Source organism: Ctenocephalides felis, unplaced genomic scaffold, assembly GCF_003426905.1.
Source record: "Ctenocephalides felis isolate EL2017-DRISC unplaced genomic scaffold, ASM342690v1 CF-g0.4_SCAFFOLD_03570, whole genome shotgun sequence".
In the NCBI taxonomy this organism is placed as follows: Eukaryota; Metazoa; Arthropoda; class Insecta; order Siphonaptera; family Pulicidae; genus Ctenocephalides; species Ctenocephalides felis.
The window spans coordinates 18,378,016-18,397,121 of record NW_020539724.1 but is presented as its reverse complement, the minus strand read 5'-3'; the positions used below and the strand labels follow the sequence as shown (position 1 = coordinate 18,397,121).

Genomic DNA, 19,106 nt, shown 5'->3' with positions numbered 1-19,106 from the left:
TATTGATTTTTGTGCAATTGGCGAGTATTTAATCATTAAATATTATATTGATTCTACCCCTTTATAAAATAAGAGAATTGGAAAAACTTGCAGTGTAATCTTTTAATTTATTTATGTCAAAATTCAATTTACTGAAATCTTCAGTGACTAATTACATTTATTTTTTCAATCTAGTCATATCTAATGCATAAAATGCAATATTACTGTATTAATACTTTTTTAATTTTTAGTATCCATTTATTGTAGGAATGGGTTTTTGAAAAAAGCTGCTGCCATTGTTAATAAGGACTATGGTTTAGATCCAAAATTGCTGATGCAATTTCTAAAGCAGCTGATGATTTCATTTCAGGAAATTGTATGATGATCATTTTCCATTAGTAATCTGGCAAACTGGGTCTGGAACCCAAACAAACATGAACACAAATGAGGTAATTAAAGATATTAAAACTATAATTATAAAATTATAGCTTATAATATTAATTTTATTCATAGGTAATTAGCAACAGAGCTATCCAACTTTTAGGTGGTCAATTAGGATCGAAAACACCAGTGCATCCAAATGATCATGTAAACAAATCCCAAAGTTCAAATGATACATTTCCAACGGCCATGCATATTGCAGTAGCAATGGAGATCCAATGTACTTTACTTCCAGGAATGAAACAATTGCACGATTCTCTCAATAAGAAAGCCATAGAATTCAAAGACATTATTAAAATTGGTAGAACGCACACACAAGATGCTGTACCATTGACATTGGGACAAGAATTCTCAGGTTTAACATTTTTTCAACTTATGTATAGATTGGATACATTTTACATCATCTTTTGGCTTTTATATTTTATGATAAAATAATTAAATCATCATTATTCTAAAAATATTGCAATAATAGTAACAACAAATTTTATTCTGGAAAGTATTATCGTATAGTAAATATATTTAATTGCATTTTATATAATATATGTTTAAAATTTATTTATCAAATAAATTTTATTTTTTTCTCCAGCTTATGTTGCCCAAATGGCTTATGGCATTGAAAGAGTCGAAGCTTGTTACCCCCGGTTATATCAGCTGGCCATAGGTGGAACAGCTGTTGGAACAGGATTGAATACTCGCAAAGGTTTTGCTGAAAAGTGCTGCAAAGTCATTAGCGAACTCACAGGTAATTTATTTAAAGATATGAATTGTAATATAGTAGTTTATAGAACCTGTTTTTCTATAGTCCTTGAAATTTAAAAGGTCAAACATTTTTAGCAGTTCTCAATGTTTTAATTTATTTAACCAAAATCTTTTTTAATTAATGACTTATTATTTCTCTTTCCTCAACTTTGTTACATTTTTTAATAATGAATGATATCAAAAAAGTTATGCATAATTAAATACATATTTCTTGACAATATTTGTGACTTCTACATGATTTATTAAATTGATGATAAGAATATTATAAGTTTACTTTTCTTTTTGTAGGAATTCCATTCACATCAGCCCCAAATAAATTTGAAGCTCTAGCAGCTCATGATGCCTTGGTTGAAGTTTCTGGTGCTCTTAATGTAATCGCTTGTTCTTTGATGAAAATTGCTAATGACATGAGATTCTTGGCTTCTGGACCAAGATGTGGACTTGGTGAATTGTCTCTACCTGAAAACGAACCTGGAAGCTCTATCATGCCTGGTAAAACACTGATGATACACATAATCTACAATTTTGTACTTGTTCAATTATTCAAAGCAATAACTTTATTTTAATATTATCTTTAATTTACTATAAAATTTCAATATAATTGCTTATATTGTGATAAATTTCTATCATTTTTCCATTTTATTTTCAAGGTAAGGTTAATCCAACTCAATGTGAGGCCATAACTATGGTAGCTGCTCAAGTAATGGGAAATCACGTAGCTTGTACTGTTGGTGGATCTAATGGTCATTTTGAATTGAATGTATTTAAACCAATGATGGTTGCTAATGTACTGCGATCCATCAGGCTAATTGGTAAGTTGAATACATATATTTAAATACATAGATATGGATTAGACAAGGAGAGTCTCATGAATGAAAATTCTATAAAACTGATACAACTGACAAACAACTGACTTTTAAAATGTGTGAATATGAATAGGTTGATGGTTTTACCTGACTGCCTAATTTTATTAATAGATTCTGATTAATAGATTCTAATAGAGAAAATAAATACTTTTACTATCATTTCCATTAGTCTGCTACAATTTTAATATAGTGTTTTTGAAATAATAATAAAAAAATTGGTTCTTACAAAAGCCATAGCATATCAAACATTATTTGGAAATGGTTACAGTTTATAGGCAGCACCTTGTTTGCGAAACAAGTAATATATGGCATTTGATGTTTTTCTCTTTTTATTTGCCATGATACAATAATTGTCGTTGATAATCCAGTGGTATGATCAACATTTTGTTTTCCTCACAGGTGACAGTTGTAAATGCTTTGCAACAAATTGTGTAGACGGAACCCAGGCCAATAAAGAAAATATCGCTAAGATAATGCGCGAATCCTTGATGTTAGTAACAGCATTGAACCCACATATCGGTTACGACAAGGCAGCTAAAATAGCCAAAACTGCACATGCCGACAAATCTACTTTGAAAGAAGCTGCCTTGAAACTAAAATACCTGACTGAACAACAATTTGATGAATGGGTCAAGCCAGAAGAAATGTTGGGACCCAAGTAAAGTGTGAGAAAATCTGTGTATAAATGAATGGTTATTGAATAAATCTTTGATTATTTTACTATGCTATATCTTTATATACAAAAATTTCAACATATCCATCTTTATATTCTATGTTCCTGTAATTTCTGTCATTACTTTTTGTCAAACTTTAAACTTACATAGTTACACAAAATCTTTACTTCTTTATTTCTAAGTAGTCCAGTCATTTAAGCTTAAAATAGGTAAGAATCTCGGAATTTGAGATACCCAGCTGTAAGTCTGTAAATACTTGCATATTGACACTCTAAAGTTGTCTTAAAACCTATGGTAGGGTGTCAATACTATATGTAGGTTTTGAGACAACTTTAGGGTGTCAATATACAAGTATTTACAGACTTACAGCTGGGTATCTCGAATTCTAAGGAGAACTTACTATAATGAATGGACTAAAAGATGTGATTACAAGAAACTGGCTTTTACTTAAGATTTGTGAATCTCATTCAAAGTAATGTGAAATTTATTGTTCTTTCTTTATGATTTGGTTTATCACTTGATTTCTTAAATTTAATTTAATTTGTGATGTTGGAATTTAGCTAAATTTATTTCTTCTCCTTGTACGCTATGTTTTCTGGGTAGTTAGTATTATTTGATTCTAATTTTCTGAACTTAAGAACCCTCAGTTTTTTCATTTTTTGTATTATAGTTTTTTATATACATATAATTAACATGACATTTCGGGACATAGGATTCTGCCTTCTTCAGGAACTATTGAATGTTAAAAGAAATAAAATAATGTTATTTCACTGCGAACTAATATATACATTAAAAATTATAAATGATAATACAAGATGTTACAGGTGTATGGTTGTGTGTATTCAGTTTTCCAATATTCTCAACAATACACACCTATAATTTAAAAATATTATTAACAATAGATAAATTGAAAAACAACAAGAGTCTAGGATTGGAAGAATGATTTTTAAAAATATTGATAATATTATAAGTCATGTACTGAAAGAGTAGAATTCCGCAAAGGAGGTTTAAAATGATAGAGGTCGTTCAAGTATTACGTCAGCACTATAGGGGGCGGGGGGGGGGCTTTATTGATTTGCTTATTTTGCTTATTTTCGGTAAGAAATTTGCTTACTTTTGCTGACAAAGGGGAGTGGGGTAAATAATTGTAATAAATCTGCTTACGTAATACTTGAACAATCCCATAAATACAGATTCAGCATGCAATCTGTATTTATGAAATTTTCTGAGATCACCATTCTTTTCCTTATGTATTATAATAGAATTTTTGGTATTGAAAGTATACATTAAAGTTTAAACTAATGACATGTTCAGAATACATTCTCATACTGATTTGGATTTGTTAGCGCCCGTACTTCTCTGAAACGGCTTGACCGATTTTCACCAAATTTTATATGCGTATTCAGCCGGTTTGAAAATCGGCTACTATATATTTTTTATACGCCTAAGTAATAATTGGGTAATTAATTTAATTGGGTACTTAATTTTCTTTTTTAATTTTTTAAGAAACCTTTTTGTTTCTATTTTTTCACAGAACCTATAGAAACGTAAACAAAAGTGTTACTTAATCTTAAAATATCTATAAGATATGTGATAATTTGTTCTTTAATTTTTCAATTTTCAATTTTTCCGAAAAGTTTCTGATCCTCGAATAGAAAGCACCGTTCATTTTTTTTTACAAGGATGCTTTCTTCGAAAGACTATAATAAGTGAATCTCTTATCTCTGAAGTAAATTGGAATAATTGAATGTTATTTTTTTTCTAACATTATTACAAATCACAACATGTAATTTATGATCAAATTAGAAAAAAATTGCAATCTAATTAGATACCTTCCAATACCAGAGATATAAATTTTCCTTTCCGATCTTATTCATATAATATGAAGTGATCAATGAGAAATAATTTTGATAAGTTTATTTGCATATATCAAACTTGTGTAAATATGTTTGCATACAAACAAAGTCATAGTAAACTAATAGCAAAAGATTAAAGTCTTGAGGTCAACAGCGTCTATCAGAGATATCGCACGCAAAAGGACCGAATTCTGATTTTGGTAAGTGCAAAAATAATTCATAATTATACAATAATCTATTATGAATATATTTCCAAATATTTGTACTAATAATAATATTTCTTACGTGGATTTTACCATTTTTTTTATCAAGGTGAAAGTTACCAGTTTCACAAAATAGGAAGAATGGTGAATATGCATGAAGCTGTTAGAGGAGGAGGAGGAGACTTTTTAAAAGTAGTTTGATTTACAGTTTGTAAGTTTTATTTATTTATTTATATAGACATTAATGAGCTTACTGTAAGTTTTTTTTATCATATCTACTTATTACGCATTTGTATACAAATGCGAATGTAAATTTAAAAAAAAATTATTAATTCAACAAAACCACTTATCTTCTTTACTGCTAAATATGTACAATTTTAAACAAAAAAATAAACAGAAAAGTCGAGAACAAAAATTGTACCAAATTAGTGATCGTTAACACTCTTTGGAAAATTCATAGATTACATCTATAAAGTAAAAAATATTGAAATATTTATAAATATTGGGTTTCATAGATTACATCTATAAAGTAAAAAAATATTGAAATATTTATAAATATTTCAATATTTTTTACTTTATAGATGTAATCTATGAATTTTCGAAAGAGTGTTAACGATCACTAATTTGGTACAATTTTTGTTCTTGACTTTTCTGTTTTTTTGTTTTAAATTGTATATATTTAGCAGTAAAGAAGATAAGTGGTTTTGTTGAATTAATATATTTTTTTAAATTTTAAATTCGCTTCAAAACCTTTTTTAATGATGACTTTAAAAGCCTTAAAAGGCACTTTTTTGTGGAAAACAAGTATATATTTGAATATTCAACAAAAAAAAATTTTATAATATAAATTTATAAAGATTTTTGTGCAAAACCTATATAATGATTAACTTTTATTCTTGGAAATGTTTTTGTATTTACTACCGCAAATCATCGGCGCAATCTCTATTTATTTTCATTTTTCTATAGTATATATTTTTAGAATTTTTTTTTAACTACCCTAAGGAAAAATTTTACTAAAAATCCGATTTGCTCCGAAGAGATCTTTGTGTCTCTACTTAAATGGTGATCTAACTTTTCGCAGATTTGCCTTGAAAATATTTCAATTTCAAATATAAATCTCGGGTTTTCTTCAACTTCTCTTGCAAGATTTCCGCTTAGTAAAGCTCTTAGGAGCTCTTTATTAGTAAAGCTCTTTATTTAGTATGAAAAAATGAAATTTGTATATTTTATACCGTTGTATTTATTTCAAAGTTGAATAAATTTCTAATTCGGCTCTGTACGGGCTCTAGATGATAAACTATGCGTCATAAATTAGCCTGGGTATGTGAATAAACAAAACATATCTGAAATTTTAGATTCAAATGATTTTAAAGTCATTCTTGACGATTATGGTTTAAATTATTTATTTTTCGATGTTATGATTAAATAAAATTATTTTTATTTAAATTTGTTAACCTTTTATACGCGGGGTTATCGAAAAAATGATTAGAGTTGAAATTGTCATTGAAAAAACTGTGACAAAAATTATTTTATTTAATTGTGAGTACACTAATAGTGATTTATAATTGTGCTTTTAATTAATTGAAGTATATTTGTTAAAACATTTAGAAATGGATGTGAAGAACTAGGAATGGATCTTGGACAAAAATCCTGAGTGGATACAGGAATTAGGATTTTATCTTATTTTTTATAACTTTTAATATTAAATTATAAAATATTTTTGATAAATTATTTTTTTAAAGAAAAATTGTGACTTGTGAGTAATCACGTGTTTATAAATCAATTTATTAGAATTTTTTCAAAATGTTTATGATAAGACGTCCTCAACAAGTTCCTAAGCCAACAACAGGTACTAAGCAGAAAGTTAAGTCGCTCCTGGTGAAGTGTTATTCAACCTGCAAAGCTAAAAGTAAGGAGGTCAAAATTGGTATCATTGGGATACCTTTTAGACATGGACAGCCTAAGGATGGCGTCCAGAACGGACCAGACCACATCAGGAAAACAGGACTTATCGAAGCTTTAAAGGAAATACCAGGTAGGTGGTAAAATAATAATATTAAATTAAGCATTTAGCATATGCTTAGACATATTTTGTTTCTTCATAACTCTATTATTTTCCTCATTTATGAGTTGTATTTTTTTTGCAAAAATACATTAGGTAATGTGCTTCATCATTTTTAAATTTACCTAAGTACAATTGGTAATACATATTATTTTAAGTAAAATCATAACGCGCTAATAGACATAGTTTTCTTAACTGCAAAACTGTGCATTCTAATTTAAATTATTATTATTATTATTTATACTATTTTATGGTCTAAATCCGTATTATGATCATTTATCCCAATGAAATTATTTAAAATATGAAATATATAAAGAATTGATGATGAGTAGTAATACTTGAATAAATAATAATAATAAGAATAAAATAATAAATCAATCATCTGGTAATTATAACATACTGCCATTTAGCATCTCTTAATTTTCTTGCATTTGTTTTCTTTAAGGTGTGAAGGACGTCAAAGACTATGGTAACATGTGTGAAAAAATTCCCCAAAAAGATCTATCTTTGGAAGAAAGACGAAAACATGTTATTGACTGCAATAAATTGTTATCAGAAAAAGTTTGCGAAGTTATTAGTGATGGCAGGATCGTTGTCAATTTAGGTGGTGATCACTCTATAGCTACTGGTAAGATTTTCTTGAAAATATAAAATGTATGTCACCATTTTTTTGCAAAATAAATAGCAAGTAACATTGGCACATGTTTTGGCGTCAACAGCTTCTATAATCCATCTATTCATAAACCAATTTGTTTCCTTGCAGGTTCTATATATGGGCACCACCTGGCAAAAGAAGACCAAGATGTAGCCGTGGTGTGGATAGATGCCCATGCTGATATCAACACCCACAAATCATCAGATTCGGGAAATATGCATGGAATGCCCATGAGCCATCTGTTAAAGGAACTTAGGAACGATAAAGAATTGTGGCCTGGAGTTTTACCAGGAATGGAGTGGTGCAAACCATGGTAATAGCTAATTTTATGTTTTCTCGACGTTTCAAGTAATGAATCGTCTAATACCAGATTTGGAAAAGTAATTTTGTGTCTTTTAGCATTTCAAGTAAACGTTTGGGATATATGGGTCTCCGAAGTGTAGATCATTACGAGAGGTTATTTATTGATAAGTTCCACATACCTCACTATGATATGTATAGACTGGACCGTGTGGGTGCCCTGACAGCCGTCCATGAGTTGCTCTACCAAATCGATCCTGGAAACAAAAACAGTATCCATATCAGCTTTGATATTGATGCATTGGATCCTTTGGAAGCTCCAACCACCGGCACACCTGGTAAAAGAAACACTTATGTAGATAAAATATATAGATTCCTTAGTCGTACCGGTTTAATAGAGAGCGTTTTATGGATTTTTATTCTAATTTTAGTGAGAGGTGGAATGACTATTCGGGAAGCTGTAGTAGTGATGGAAGAATTGTACAAAACTGGTCGAGTAGATGTTATTGATTTAGTAGAAGTTAATCCTGCTCTGGGAAACGAGAAGGAGGCCCAAGTTACAAGTATGGCAGCCAGACAAATTATAGAGACAGCTTGTGGAGCAAACAGGAGAGGCACATATCCTGTAGAGAAGGAAAAAGATTAAGAAATGAAAATATAAATAAATAAATATTTCAATAATTGGACGTGTTTATTTCATTGATACTATCATATGGTAATTCTTATTAGTCAAGAACGTCCAACAAAATCACCTGTAAATTTAATTTAGCAGTTAACTGTGATTGGCGAATATAATCGCAATGAAAATGTGTCAGGATTTTTTTTTGACGAGCATTTAAAATGTGACCATTTGCTATTTTAATTGAAATTTTTGAAAAACAAAATATATTAATTCTGAAGTTGTTCAGAATATTTTTGAGACTGAATGAAATAAATAGACATAAGTGGCTTAACTCTTATTATTTATATAGTCGTCAATCATGAGCTCCATTCGGGCGACACAAAACTATGCGTACTGTTCGATGATGGCGCCTCAGTTAACTGGTGATTTGAAAATTTAATTTTTCTTGCACGTGGTAATGGTGTGTTTTTTGAACAGATGTCAGTAAATTATGATTTATACAATAACACATCAACTACGATTTGAACACAAACGAATTAGCACGAATTTCGAATTTGCATAATAATTTTTATAGCCTTTGACCAGTTCAGATATCAATCCAAATATAGTCAGTGTGGGCCATTGTAGTCATTCTGGTCTTATTGTTGGCCAGCTGTAGATGACATGGTGGTAATACTAGTTCCTTCAGAATGTTATGTGATACTTTACTGGTAAGTTTTTTTTTTATTATTTATTATTGGCTTTGTAAACTAATATGAACTAGTCTATTTTTTTATTATTTTGTCCAATTTTTGAAATCTCATATCAATTTATTCCAGACCATTAATTTAACTTTATATCCCGTTTATACAGGATGCATTATATGTAGTCAATGGAAATGTTGAATAACTTGAACAATTGTAAAAGAATTTTGATGAACTTTTTTTCATTATCAAATAAAAATCATTTCAATTTCTTCGTAACAATTTGATAATAAAAAAAGGTTTATCAAAATTTATTGAAAATTGTTCAAGTTATTCAAAATTTTCATTGATCAGATATAAATGGCGCACCCTGTATCAGCAGCCGACCGGGATTCGATCCGAGTGCCCATTTGCGAAATTTATCAAAATTTATTGAAAATTGTTTAAGTTATTAAAATTTTTCATTAATCACATATAAATGGCGCACCCTGTATCGCGCAACCGACCAGGATTCGATCCGAGTACCCTATTGCAAGTTGAGCGCGTAACAACGCCACAATCGTCGCTACCGGTAAGTTTATTTAAATTTGTAATATGATTAGTATTATTTAGCAATAAAGTTGTATAGCTATAACAATCAGTCGAGTTTTTATAAAATATATTTTTCGAAAAATTTCACTTTTATGGTTGCCGTAATTATGTTCATACATTTGAAGCAGTGGATACGTAAGTATCACGTAATAACTAAAGTTTGTCTGAAATATTTTTTTTTATTTGCGTAATTTAGAGTTTATATTTTGCATTTTAGATTATAAAGAAACGGCTCGACCGATCGTCGCGCAAAACTAATTAATACGAGTATTTTTTGAGGCAAATTGGATTTTCTGACAAAGACATAAACTAAACATATTATTTAGAAAGTTGAAAATTATGTTTCTTATTTTTATTTGATATATAATTTGCCTATTTGCCTATTATTATATGAGTGATATACATGTATATCACTCACAGTAATTGATTTGTTATTTGTTATTTTAATTTATGTCATAAGGCTATTTAAGGCTACTTAAACTATTGGTTGCGACCCCATTTGGGGATGAAAAGTATAGGGTCGCGGGAAGTTTTAATGTCAAATATATATTTATATATCAATTAATAACATCACGTCTAGATTTTTGTACGTTTTACAACAAATTATAAAACATATATATTTTCATATCTATATGTATATTGTTACCAAAATCATCTAGAAATATTAATTTTTTTTGTTGTATATTTGTGTCATCAAGAAACTTGCAATTATAAATGGGGTCATCAAAAAACTCGCAATCATAAATGGAGTCGCAAATGACAAAAGTTGAAGAAGCTCTGGAAGCCATTTTAACTAACTTTATTTATATTTTTGATTCAAATTATTTTTTGCAGAAATGTCTTAAAAGTCTCGAGAGAAAATTTGATATCACTACTGCTTGATATCAAGCTGATTTTCAGTTGGTATCGAATCCGAAAGTGGTTTCCAATGTACGTTCTTACTCGAGGCCGGCTGCTCTATGTAAATGTGAGTATTGAAAGTAATATTTTTTATTTTTAGTTTATTTATTATTTTATAAACACTTGTTATAACAATTAAACTTGTGTTCAAGTAGAAGAAGACATAACATGCGTAAACTTGATAAACAAACGTAAAAGAAACATGCTTGACCTTCATTATTCCAAAATATAAATTATTTTTTGACAAAAATATTTTTAACTTTTTTAAATAAAATAATATAATAGAATAATAATGAAATTTTATATATTTCTTAATTTGTATGAAGTCTGATAATCTACCTGTTCGTATCAACATTTTTCTGCTACATTTACAAAAAATTTGCAAAATAATTTTTAAATAGACAAACATATAATAACAATACAATACAAGCATTTCATCATATAGATTTAAATAAATTAAATTAAATTTTATGGAACAAGAATAGACAAAAAAATTGTTACATGTATGGTCTATGTCTAATGAGCAACTCTTTGTTTTATCACTTACAGTATAACATAATTTTAATGAAATTTTTTTAGATATTCATTTTAAAAGACATTATTTTGAAATTATTATAAATAGTGTTGCAAATTTTAGTTTTTGTGTCACTTATATAAGCATAAATTTTAAAAATTACAGCATTTTACTGTCCACGGAATTGTTTAACTTCTGAGTAAAGAAGGTTGAACTGTTCTTTGAACAATGAAATGCAAAAATTTTTAAATTTGGGTATAATATATCATGTGTCCCAAAGTATATGTCATAAAAATTAAAATAAGTAACACTATTTTTGACCTTCCCAAACAAGAAGTTTAAGTTTCATCCCGAAAATCCGAATTTCTAATTTTAAGTTTTCTCAGCGCTTAGTCATTCTGAATCGTTTGGGACAAGAATTAGAAAAAGTATGAGTGTGTGCTAATTTTAAACGTCTTGTCGAAAAAACGGCTGAATAGATTAAAAAAAAACAATCAAATCCATTCGATGAAACTCGATTACCACCTTAGTTGGTTAGTTTTTCGAGATGATCGGTTAAGCCGTTTCTTCAGAATTAGCAGAAAAGTGCTAAGTATTTGTCCCAGCTTTCGTAAAAAAATTTCAACCAAGGATTCAAAATCAAAAACAATTCTTTGCAAATCGTGCTTATTATTTTTCTTGTAAAAGTCGGTCGAGTAGTTTCTTTATAATATAAATGATTTTTTTGCGATTTTAGTGAAACCCTGCATGACGATAAAGTTTTTGGTCTTAAAGAACACACTAAAATATTAGAGGTACGACAAAGGGTTCATTTAAAAGATTAAAAAAAACTCATTGTATGTATTAAACGCATATTTGTTTTTCCAGAAAGTGTAATATTTAAACCATTTTTCGAAAATAACCAACATGTTTGAACAGTTTGCAGAAAATTAAATAATATTTTCTCGTGCCTTACAGCAACTCGATGTACTTAAATATCACTCATAAATTAATATATTGATTTCTTATTGATTAACTTACCTTGAGGCAAAGTGCCACTTACACCTAGTTTTTTTTTTATTTTAATTTGTTTAAAAATGTTTTATAATAGTTGTTTTTTTTTTAAATTAAATTAGATGTGACTGAACAGTGTTACCATAGCTTTAAAGATTAGTTTATATATCACTATAACATTGACGGAACATTCCATAATATAAACATTCCAGCAGACATTTTAAATATTATTAAAATATAAACAAATTCTTATATTTATTTAAATATTCAAGCAAATGTTTTTCATAACTTTGCTTTAGTATTCTAGCACTACATGTTATATTTTGCAAAACAACAGAAAAATGTCAAAAATTTTAAACAAATAACAATGTTTAATGCTTGAATAATATGTTAGTTGGATAAATATTGCAGAACCGAGGTATTTTATCAGTTCGATATTAAATTAATATATTTATACATTATTTAATATATAAATTAAATAAATAGTTAGTTCAAGTCCTTGTCCCGTTAGTGAAAAACCACATTTTTATAATTGAAATTTTGCTGAACATAGTTCAATAGTTGTTTAATTTCTACATGTGTTATGTTCTTTGATGTTATTTATTTTTGTTTATTTGTTTGATATTTTTATGTATAGAATATTTTGCAACATTTTAATAATGAACCAAATTTATTTCTCCAGTAAAAACACCAGTCCCTTAAGGGGGTATTCTACTGTAGAATTTTGAAAAAATCGAAAAATTTTTTTTTCCATATTTTCAAAGTTTAGTTATTCAAAAATATGTCATTAGAAGGATTTTTCAAAATTACTATTATTTCCTGAGTTATAGTCGTTTTAGTGACGTGGCCTCGGTTCGGGTCCGACCGAGTCTCAAAACTTTGAACGCGTTTTTCTCGGAACTACTTTTTTCGAGCTGGCGGTAAGGATATCTCGAGTTCTAATGAACCGATTTACTTCAAATTTGAAGAGGATCTTCTCCATACATCGCTTTATCGTATGGACCTTGCCCAAAACTATATCTTTTCATTTAGTATTTTTTTTAAAAATACGGAATTGCCAAAAAAACATGAAAAAAAATAATTTTTTTTTCAAACTGCCGCCATTCGAACAAAAACAATTTTTTTAACTTATCCAAGGTTCATACGATAGCGGCATCTATTATAATTAAGAATCCATCTATTTTTTATGTTTCAAATCACCAGGAGGGTTGGAATCATGTACGCCAGGACACCCTCTTTTTTTGGGAACCTCCACTTTGACTGCTCATAACTTTGTGAATTTTAATTTTTTTTTTTTAATAATTTTTTGATGTAATAATAAAATATCAATAAACACATGATAAAAAAATCGATAGTAAAAATATTGTTTGTTTCCTTTATACAGCGCTTCAAAAACCGGGCGAAATTCATGACTCTAAAGTAGAATACCCCCTTAAGTTCCGCTCTATCGATTACTGACTCGTAGTACTGACAAATATAGTTATACCTTTTTCTAATCAATTTATTTTTCTGAATTTAATTATTTGGTATGAATTTATGTTAAGGTCAAATAAATAAACAAATAAATACGTATATTTGACAAATATTCAGATGCATCTCATACGCTTCATTGAACTGTTATTTCGAAATCATTCGAAAGCTGTCCTTGCCGCGAATCGCGCACACTTTTCAAGGGTACCAGAGAAATAATGAATAATATATGTCATACCATGAATTAAAACTAGTGGTATATGATATCATCTTATTGACATTCGTTTTACTTATAATATGTACAACTATAACTATAATCGACTCAGTAAAAACTATAATTTGAAGACTTCAAGACCACCTTTATATTAGATGGCATTGTCCATACGTTTCGCCAGTATGCCAAACAAACATAATGGTGTTGGTGTATATGGAATTTTGCCTTCAAGAATCGGCTTAGTAATAAGAATTGAGATTTACAAAACACTTTGAATTGTGACCAGGACAATCCAGAAATTCCAACTTGTTTCCTGGATTTTTTTTAGAGAAATATTTTTCCCAGGCTAAGGTTATTCTTTGGAGTATTCCGCATTTTCGAAAAGACTCTAATTTTACATTTTGGGTAGGGAATAGGTAGGGTGAGGCACAAAGAACCAATTTGACTTTGAGCAATTATATTGTGCAAACCAAACGAAACAAATATCACAACGAATCACACATATCAAACAAACAACCATCTGACTATGTTCAGTAAAACTTCCAGCTGGTTCATAAATTTTTCAAAAATTTATCACCTGGTCTTCTTTACCTGATGGGTAAAATGAGACAGTTAAATGGCAAACAGATCCATTGTCTTATTTTTAATTTTAAAGGGATTTTACGAAATAATAACTATATTGTTCAACAAATATAAAATATAAATTTCATACAGGTCACTTTCTCTTACTCAACTGATATATTTCTAAAAAGTTCGAATTTTTATAATTTGGTGTCAAATGATGAATATCAGGTCAAATAAACTGCAGTAGTTTTCTGTTGATATCTTTTATAGTTATCACAAAAAGTGAGTTAAAAAAGGTCCACTTTCGCATATTTTCAATAATATCTTGGTCAAATAAAGAGTTAGGATCTTGAAAAATGGTATATCAGTTTTTTTTCTGAAAAGACCTATAGAATGGCATATGAATCATTTGAATTTTAGAGTGGTGTCAAATTTGTAAGGAAATACACCCATATTATTTGTAATTTTTACAGCTCAACATGGTGAAATACGATTTGGTATTTAAGCAAGTAATTGCATATCTTTTCCGAAATGAAAATGACGATTTGTATTGCTTAAGTTAGTATTAGCGAAATATTAATACAAAGATAAAATGGACATCTTAGCCTAATAGTTCTCTTTTGTTTAAAATAGTTCTTTAGTTCTAAATAAAATGAAATGTTTTTGAATTTAGAAATATTTATACCCTCTTGACAAATCCATATATCAAATTATTTCTCTGAATTCTAACAACAATAAGAAATAACCTTTCGTAACTTCCTAGATCATAATTAAATCTTGGGATTAATTAACCAGAAATAATTAACAACGACTGTTTTAACAATATTTTACGTTTTAACTAAGTGAAAGCACAAATAGTCTGCATATGAGAAATAAGAGTAGTATAAGTGAAAATATTATATGAGCATATTTTGTGCACTAAGGACTTTAGGGACTACTATCTAAAAAATTGGAGTAATGATGCAGGAGAAAAATGGTAAAGATAAAATGGTCAGATGAGGTAAAAACTAAGAAGTACTTACCAAAAAGAGTGAGGCAGGAATCAACTCTACTTGGTGATAGTGAAAAAAAATAAAGGTGGATTAAAATCTTATTGAAAAAAACAAACCAAATTTATTCGACATCCTCAAAGCAAAAATATGAGGACAGAACGTATGAAGGCCAAGAGGAATGCAGGCGTTCGAGGCCTTGCATAAAAAATTAAAATTCAGGGATTATTTTTTTATTGTTTATTTGTTGACCCTGTATACACGTACATTAGACATATACTTTTTATAAGTTATTTTTACACTTTCATTTTATTTGATTAAATATAATTATACAGTGCACCATATATGCTTTTCTTTATCAACATAGTTATAAAATTGGTTGGGTGAGAGATTTTTTTTTACTATCCTTCCTTACTATCTTCCTCCATAGTTCTTGTCTGCTCTTTTCCCATTTTTTGTACTCCATAATGGCGTGCTTAGCATCCGCCCTAGTCGCTCCACCCTTTAAAAGAGGACAAATCCCTTAGTAATTCTAATTATTTTGTTAAAAAATAGGAGTTTTAAGTATTTGTTCAATATAATATTCTTTTCTTATTTTTTAAATACTGCATTTTTAAAAACGTATACAATATAATCAATATATTTTAAGTTGGGTGTATACCACAGTTTTAACCTATGAGTCCCAAGTTTTGACTAATCAAATTCAGCCATAACTTTTGTTTGTAAAATAACTACCATATTCACGATTAAATTTATTTTTCCTAAACATTTTCAGAGCTGTTTTCAACATTCTTATCCAAATCTTCACTAAATAATAATTGCAGGCGAGTTTATTGATTTAAGATAATGGAATAAGAAAGACATTGATTAAATGTGTATTATTTTTGGATTTATCATATTATGACCAAACAATTGCAAGATTAAGAAATACAATCATTTTGTTGCAAGTTGAAAGTGGAATTTGGAATAACATGGAACAATCATTTTGGAATAATCTGAAAAATGTATAAATACATCATAAAAGATTGTATAAATACTTATTAAAATACTGCTTGAAGAATTATTAATAATTTACCTTAGGAAAAATATATGTGTGTGTGTAGTTAAAAAATGAAAACGCTCAAAGTTCCAGCAAATTTGTCTTAAGGCGCGATGCCATGCACCACTAGTTTGCTTTATTTGAGACAAATTGATTCTTTAAAATCAATGAAACAAAATAAGAATAAATTTCCTTCTTGAGGTTTCACCTTTGTTATACTGTCAATTATATCATTTCCAATCGAAGTAGAAATGTGGCCCTTTATCTGTGAACATTTGGTCTTCACTGTGCCGCCAATACATATACAGTTTCGTACACATGTAATGATGCCGCATTTGTATTGTCAATCAATTCCCTTCTTGAGGTTTTACCTTTGTTACACTATCAATTATATTATTTCCAATCAAAGTAGAAATATGACCCTTTACCTGTGGACACTTGGTCTTCACTGTGCGGCCAATACATATACGGTTTTGTACATTGTCATTGTCAATCAATTTCCTTCCTGAGGTTTCACCTGTGTTATACTCCCAATAATATTATTTCCTATCGAAGTAGAAATGTGGCCCTTTACCTGTGGACATTTGGTCTTCACTGTGCCACTAATACATAGAGAGTTTTGTACATATGTAATGTTAGTGCATTTGTATTGTCGCAGAAAGTGTTCTCCTCACAAATCGCTCATTATCCACTCAGTCATAAATTCGACATAAACCGTGCCAGATCGTACTTTGAAAATGTGTGTAATTTAATTGTAAAATTTAATAATTAGTAATTAATATTACATATATTAATTGTAATTACCATTACATTTAATATATATATATATATATATATATATATATATATATATATAATGTTCATAGATGTGCAATTGAAAAAATCTAGTGTGTGCAAAAATGTAAAGAATAAGCATAGCAAAAAAAAAATTATAAAATAATTTTAAATTATAAAATATTTTTAAACAATAATGATTTTCAAATTATGTAAAATGATATTAAAATCAAAGTGTTAAAGTCACAATTGCCTAATAATAATAATCTTTAATAAACAAAATTTGCATAATTTTTAATTAATTAAAAATTAGTAATTTACCTTATGTGATATGAGTAATGGTTTGAAATAACCGCTAGTTAATTGTATTAAAATAACAAAATACCTTAATTAACTGCTAATTAAAATTATGTAAGTTATTATTCCTTCTAAACTAAATAAAAATGAAAATAAAATTCATGTTTCATTAAAATACCAATTCAAAATTAATAGTCAATTTTCCAAACCTATGACAATGCTCAGAAGATTTTGTATTTATAGCCATTTTTATCTTATTACTTTATTTTTCTTGTCCATTTTAGAAGAGGTGTTAAAATTACTACATATATAATAAAAAAATACTGTAATTCTAAAAATTGATTCATACCAATAAATAATCACTATCAATAGATAATTGTGTAAACAGAAAAAAAATTTTTTGGATCAGCCTATTATTGGTTCCAAAAAACCAAAGCTTCTTTGCGAAAGTAGTAAAAAGTTTAACACAAAAAAAGAAAATAATTATGGTGATTTTGACAGGGCTGAAATAAAAATAATTCTTTTGGACGTGTAAAATGTGGGAAGAATTTATTATGAAATAAAACCCTTATATTATTTTTGGTAAGTCTTATGAAAGTTATGAATCCTGTTAAACTGAAGTTATTGCTAGAGAACTTGAAAAAAATGATTTTAGATTTAAATGTGTATTAATTTAAACATAGTAAATTAATCTGGATACAATTTCATACTTTTTATTTTGAGTTAAACTAAATTAATTTTGTTCTACATTAGAACTAGTAAATTACTGTAACTAGTGGGGATCGTGCCTTACGGCGCAAATTGCTGGAACTTTCCGTACCGTAATTAAAATTCTTGGTACGGAACCCAAATAAATTTACACAAAATGTGTACACATTATTGAAATCTCTATAAAATATCTGATAGTTTGATGTACATATGCCCAATAAACATTTTTGACCGCCAAATGACATTTTTTTAACTTATTTTTATTGAGGGTTTATAACCGCTGGACCTGCCTTCCCAAAAATTTAATCAGTTGTTCATCTTGTCAATACAAGCAAAATGTTTTTTGAATGATTAAAATCGGACGCTTCGTTCTCTTAAAAACTGAGTTACCGTTTTTGGCACTTTTGCCCCGTATCTTCGGAACGGCTAGACAAAATCCTTCGCCAAAATCAGCACGTCTCTTTATCAATACGAATCGAATGTTTTTTGAATTATTCAAATCGGTTGAACCGTTCTCCCGAAATCGTCGACGAAAATTTGTATCCGCACACACACACACATACACACATACACACACATCCATTTCTTCTAAGGTATGCCAAAATGTTCAGAAACCTTTGAAACGTAAGGATATATAAAAATTGTCATTTTTGTTTTTTTTGCGATTACTATAACTTGCCCTACGGGAAGTTAATAAAAACTAAATATAATCGTTCATTTTAAATGTTATCTATTCTATTAATTTATGATTTGTAATTATTTAAATTTATATAATTATATGAAAGAATTTATTTGTATTCTGACAGAAATTATATGATGATGGTAATTATTAAATTTTTTAAAAATCAGATTTGAAATAATGAATTTATAACTAATTATTTGAAATAGATCTGGAAATTGAAAACATGGTACATATTAGTTTTAGTTGGAATCTAATCGTTTTTTTTTGTAAG

At 28.4% G+C, this 19,106-nt stretch overlaps 2 protein-coding genes across 2 annotated transcripts; both read left to right on the top strand.

Moving 5' to 3' along the window:
* Positions 1-372: 372 nt before the first annotated feature.
* Positions 373-2,707, top strand: LOC113382762 (fumarate hydratase, mitochondrial-like). The gene is made up of 6 exons (XM_026620992.1): positions 373-428; positions 493-775; positions 1,007-1,162; positions 1,468-1,671; positions 1,830-1,991; positions 2,445-2,707. Exons 1-6 carry the CDS (start codon positions 414-416, stop codon positions 2,705-2,707), a joined length of 1,083 nt encoding a protein of 360 aa, XP_026476777.1. The 5' UTR covers positions 373-413.
* A 3,840-nt stretch (positions 2,708-6,547) lies between these two features.
* Positions 6,548-8,441, top strand: LOC113383520 (arginase-1-like). Its single transcript, XM_026621780.1, has 5 exons — positions 6,548-6,813; positions 7,286-7,468; positions 7,604-7,808; positions 7,895-8,133; positions 8,227-8,441. The coding sequence occupies exons 1-5, from the start codon at positions 6,582-6,584 to the stop codon at positions 8,439-8,441; spliced, it is 1,074 nt and encodes a 357-aa protein (XP_026477565.1). The 5' UTR covers positions 6,548-6,581.
* Positions 8,442-19,106: the final 10,665 nt, after the last annotated feature.

Excerpts from the sequence above, each read along its gene's own strand:
- LOC113382762 (XM_026620992.1), top strand. Across the intron at positions 1,163-1,467 it reads AGTCATTAGCGAACTCACAG|GAATTCCATTCACATCAGCC; the intron begins GTAATTTATTTA and ends TTCTTTTTGTAG. Across the intron at positions 1,992-2,444 it reads GCGATCCATCAGGCTAATTG|GTGACAGTTGTAAATGCTTT; the intron begins GTAAGTTGAATA and ends TTTTCCTCACAG.
- LOC113383520 (XM_026621780.1), top strand. The coding sequence starts at position 6,582 with ATGTTTATGATAAGACGTCCTCAACAAGTTCCTAAGCCAACAACAGGT. Across the intron at positions 7,469-7,603 it reads TGATCACTCTATAGCTACTG|GTTCTATATATGGGCACCAC; the intron begins GTAAGATTTTCT and ends GTTTCCTTGCAG. Across the intron at positions 7,809-7,894 it reads ATGGAGTGGTGCAAACCATG|CATTTCAAGTAAACGTTTGG; the intron begins GTAATAGCTAAT and ends TGTGTCTTTTAG.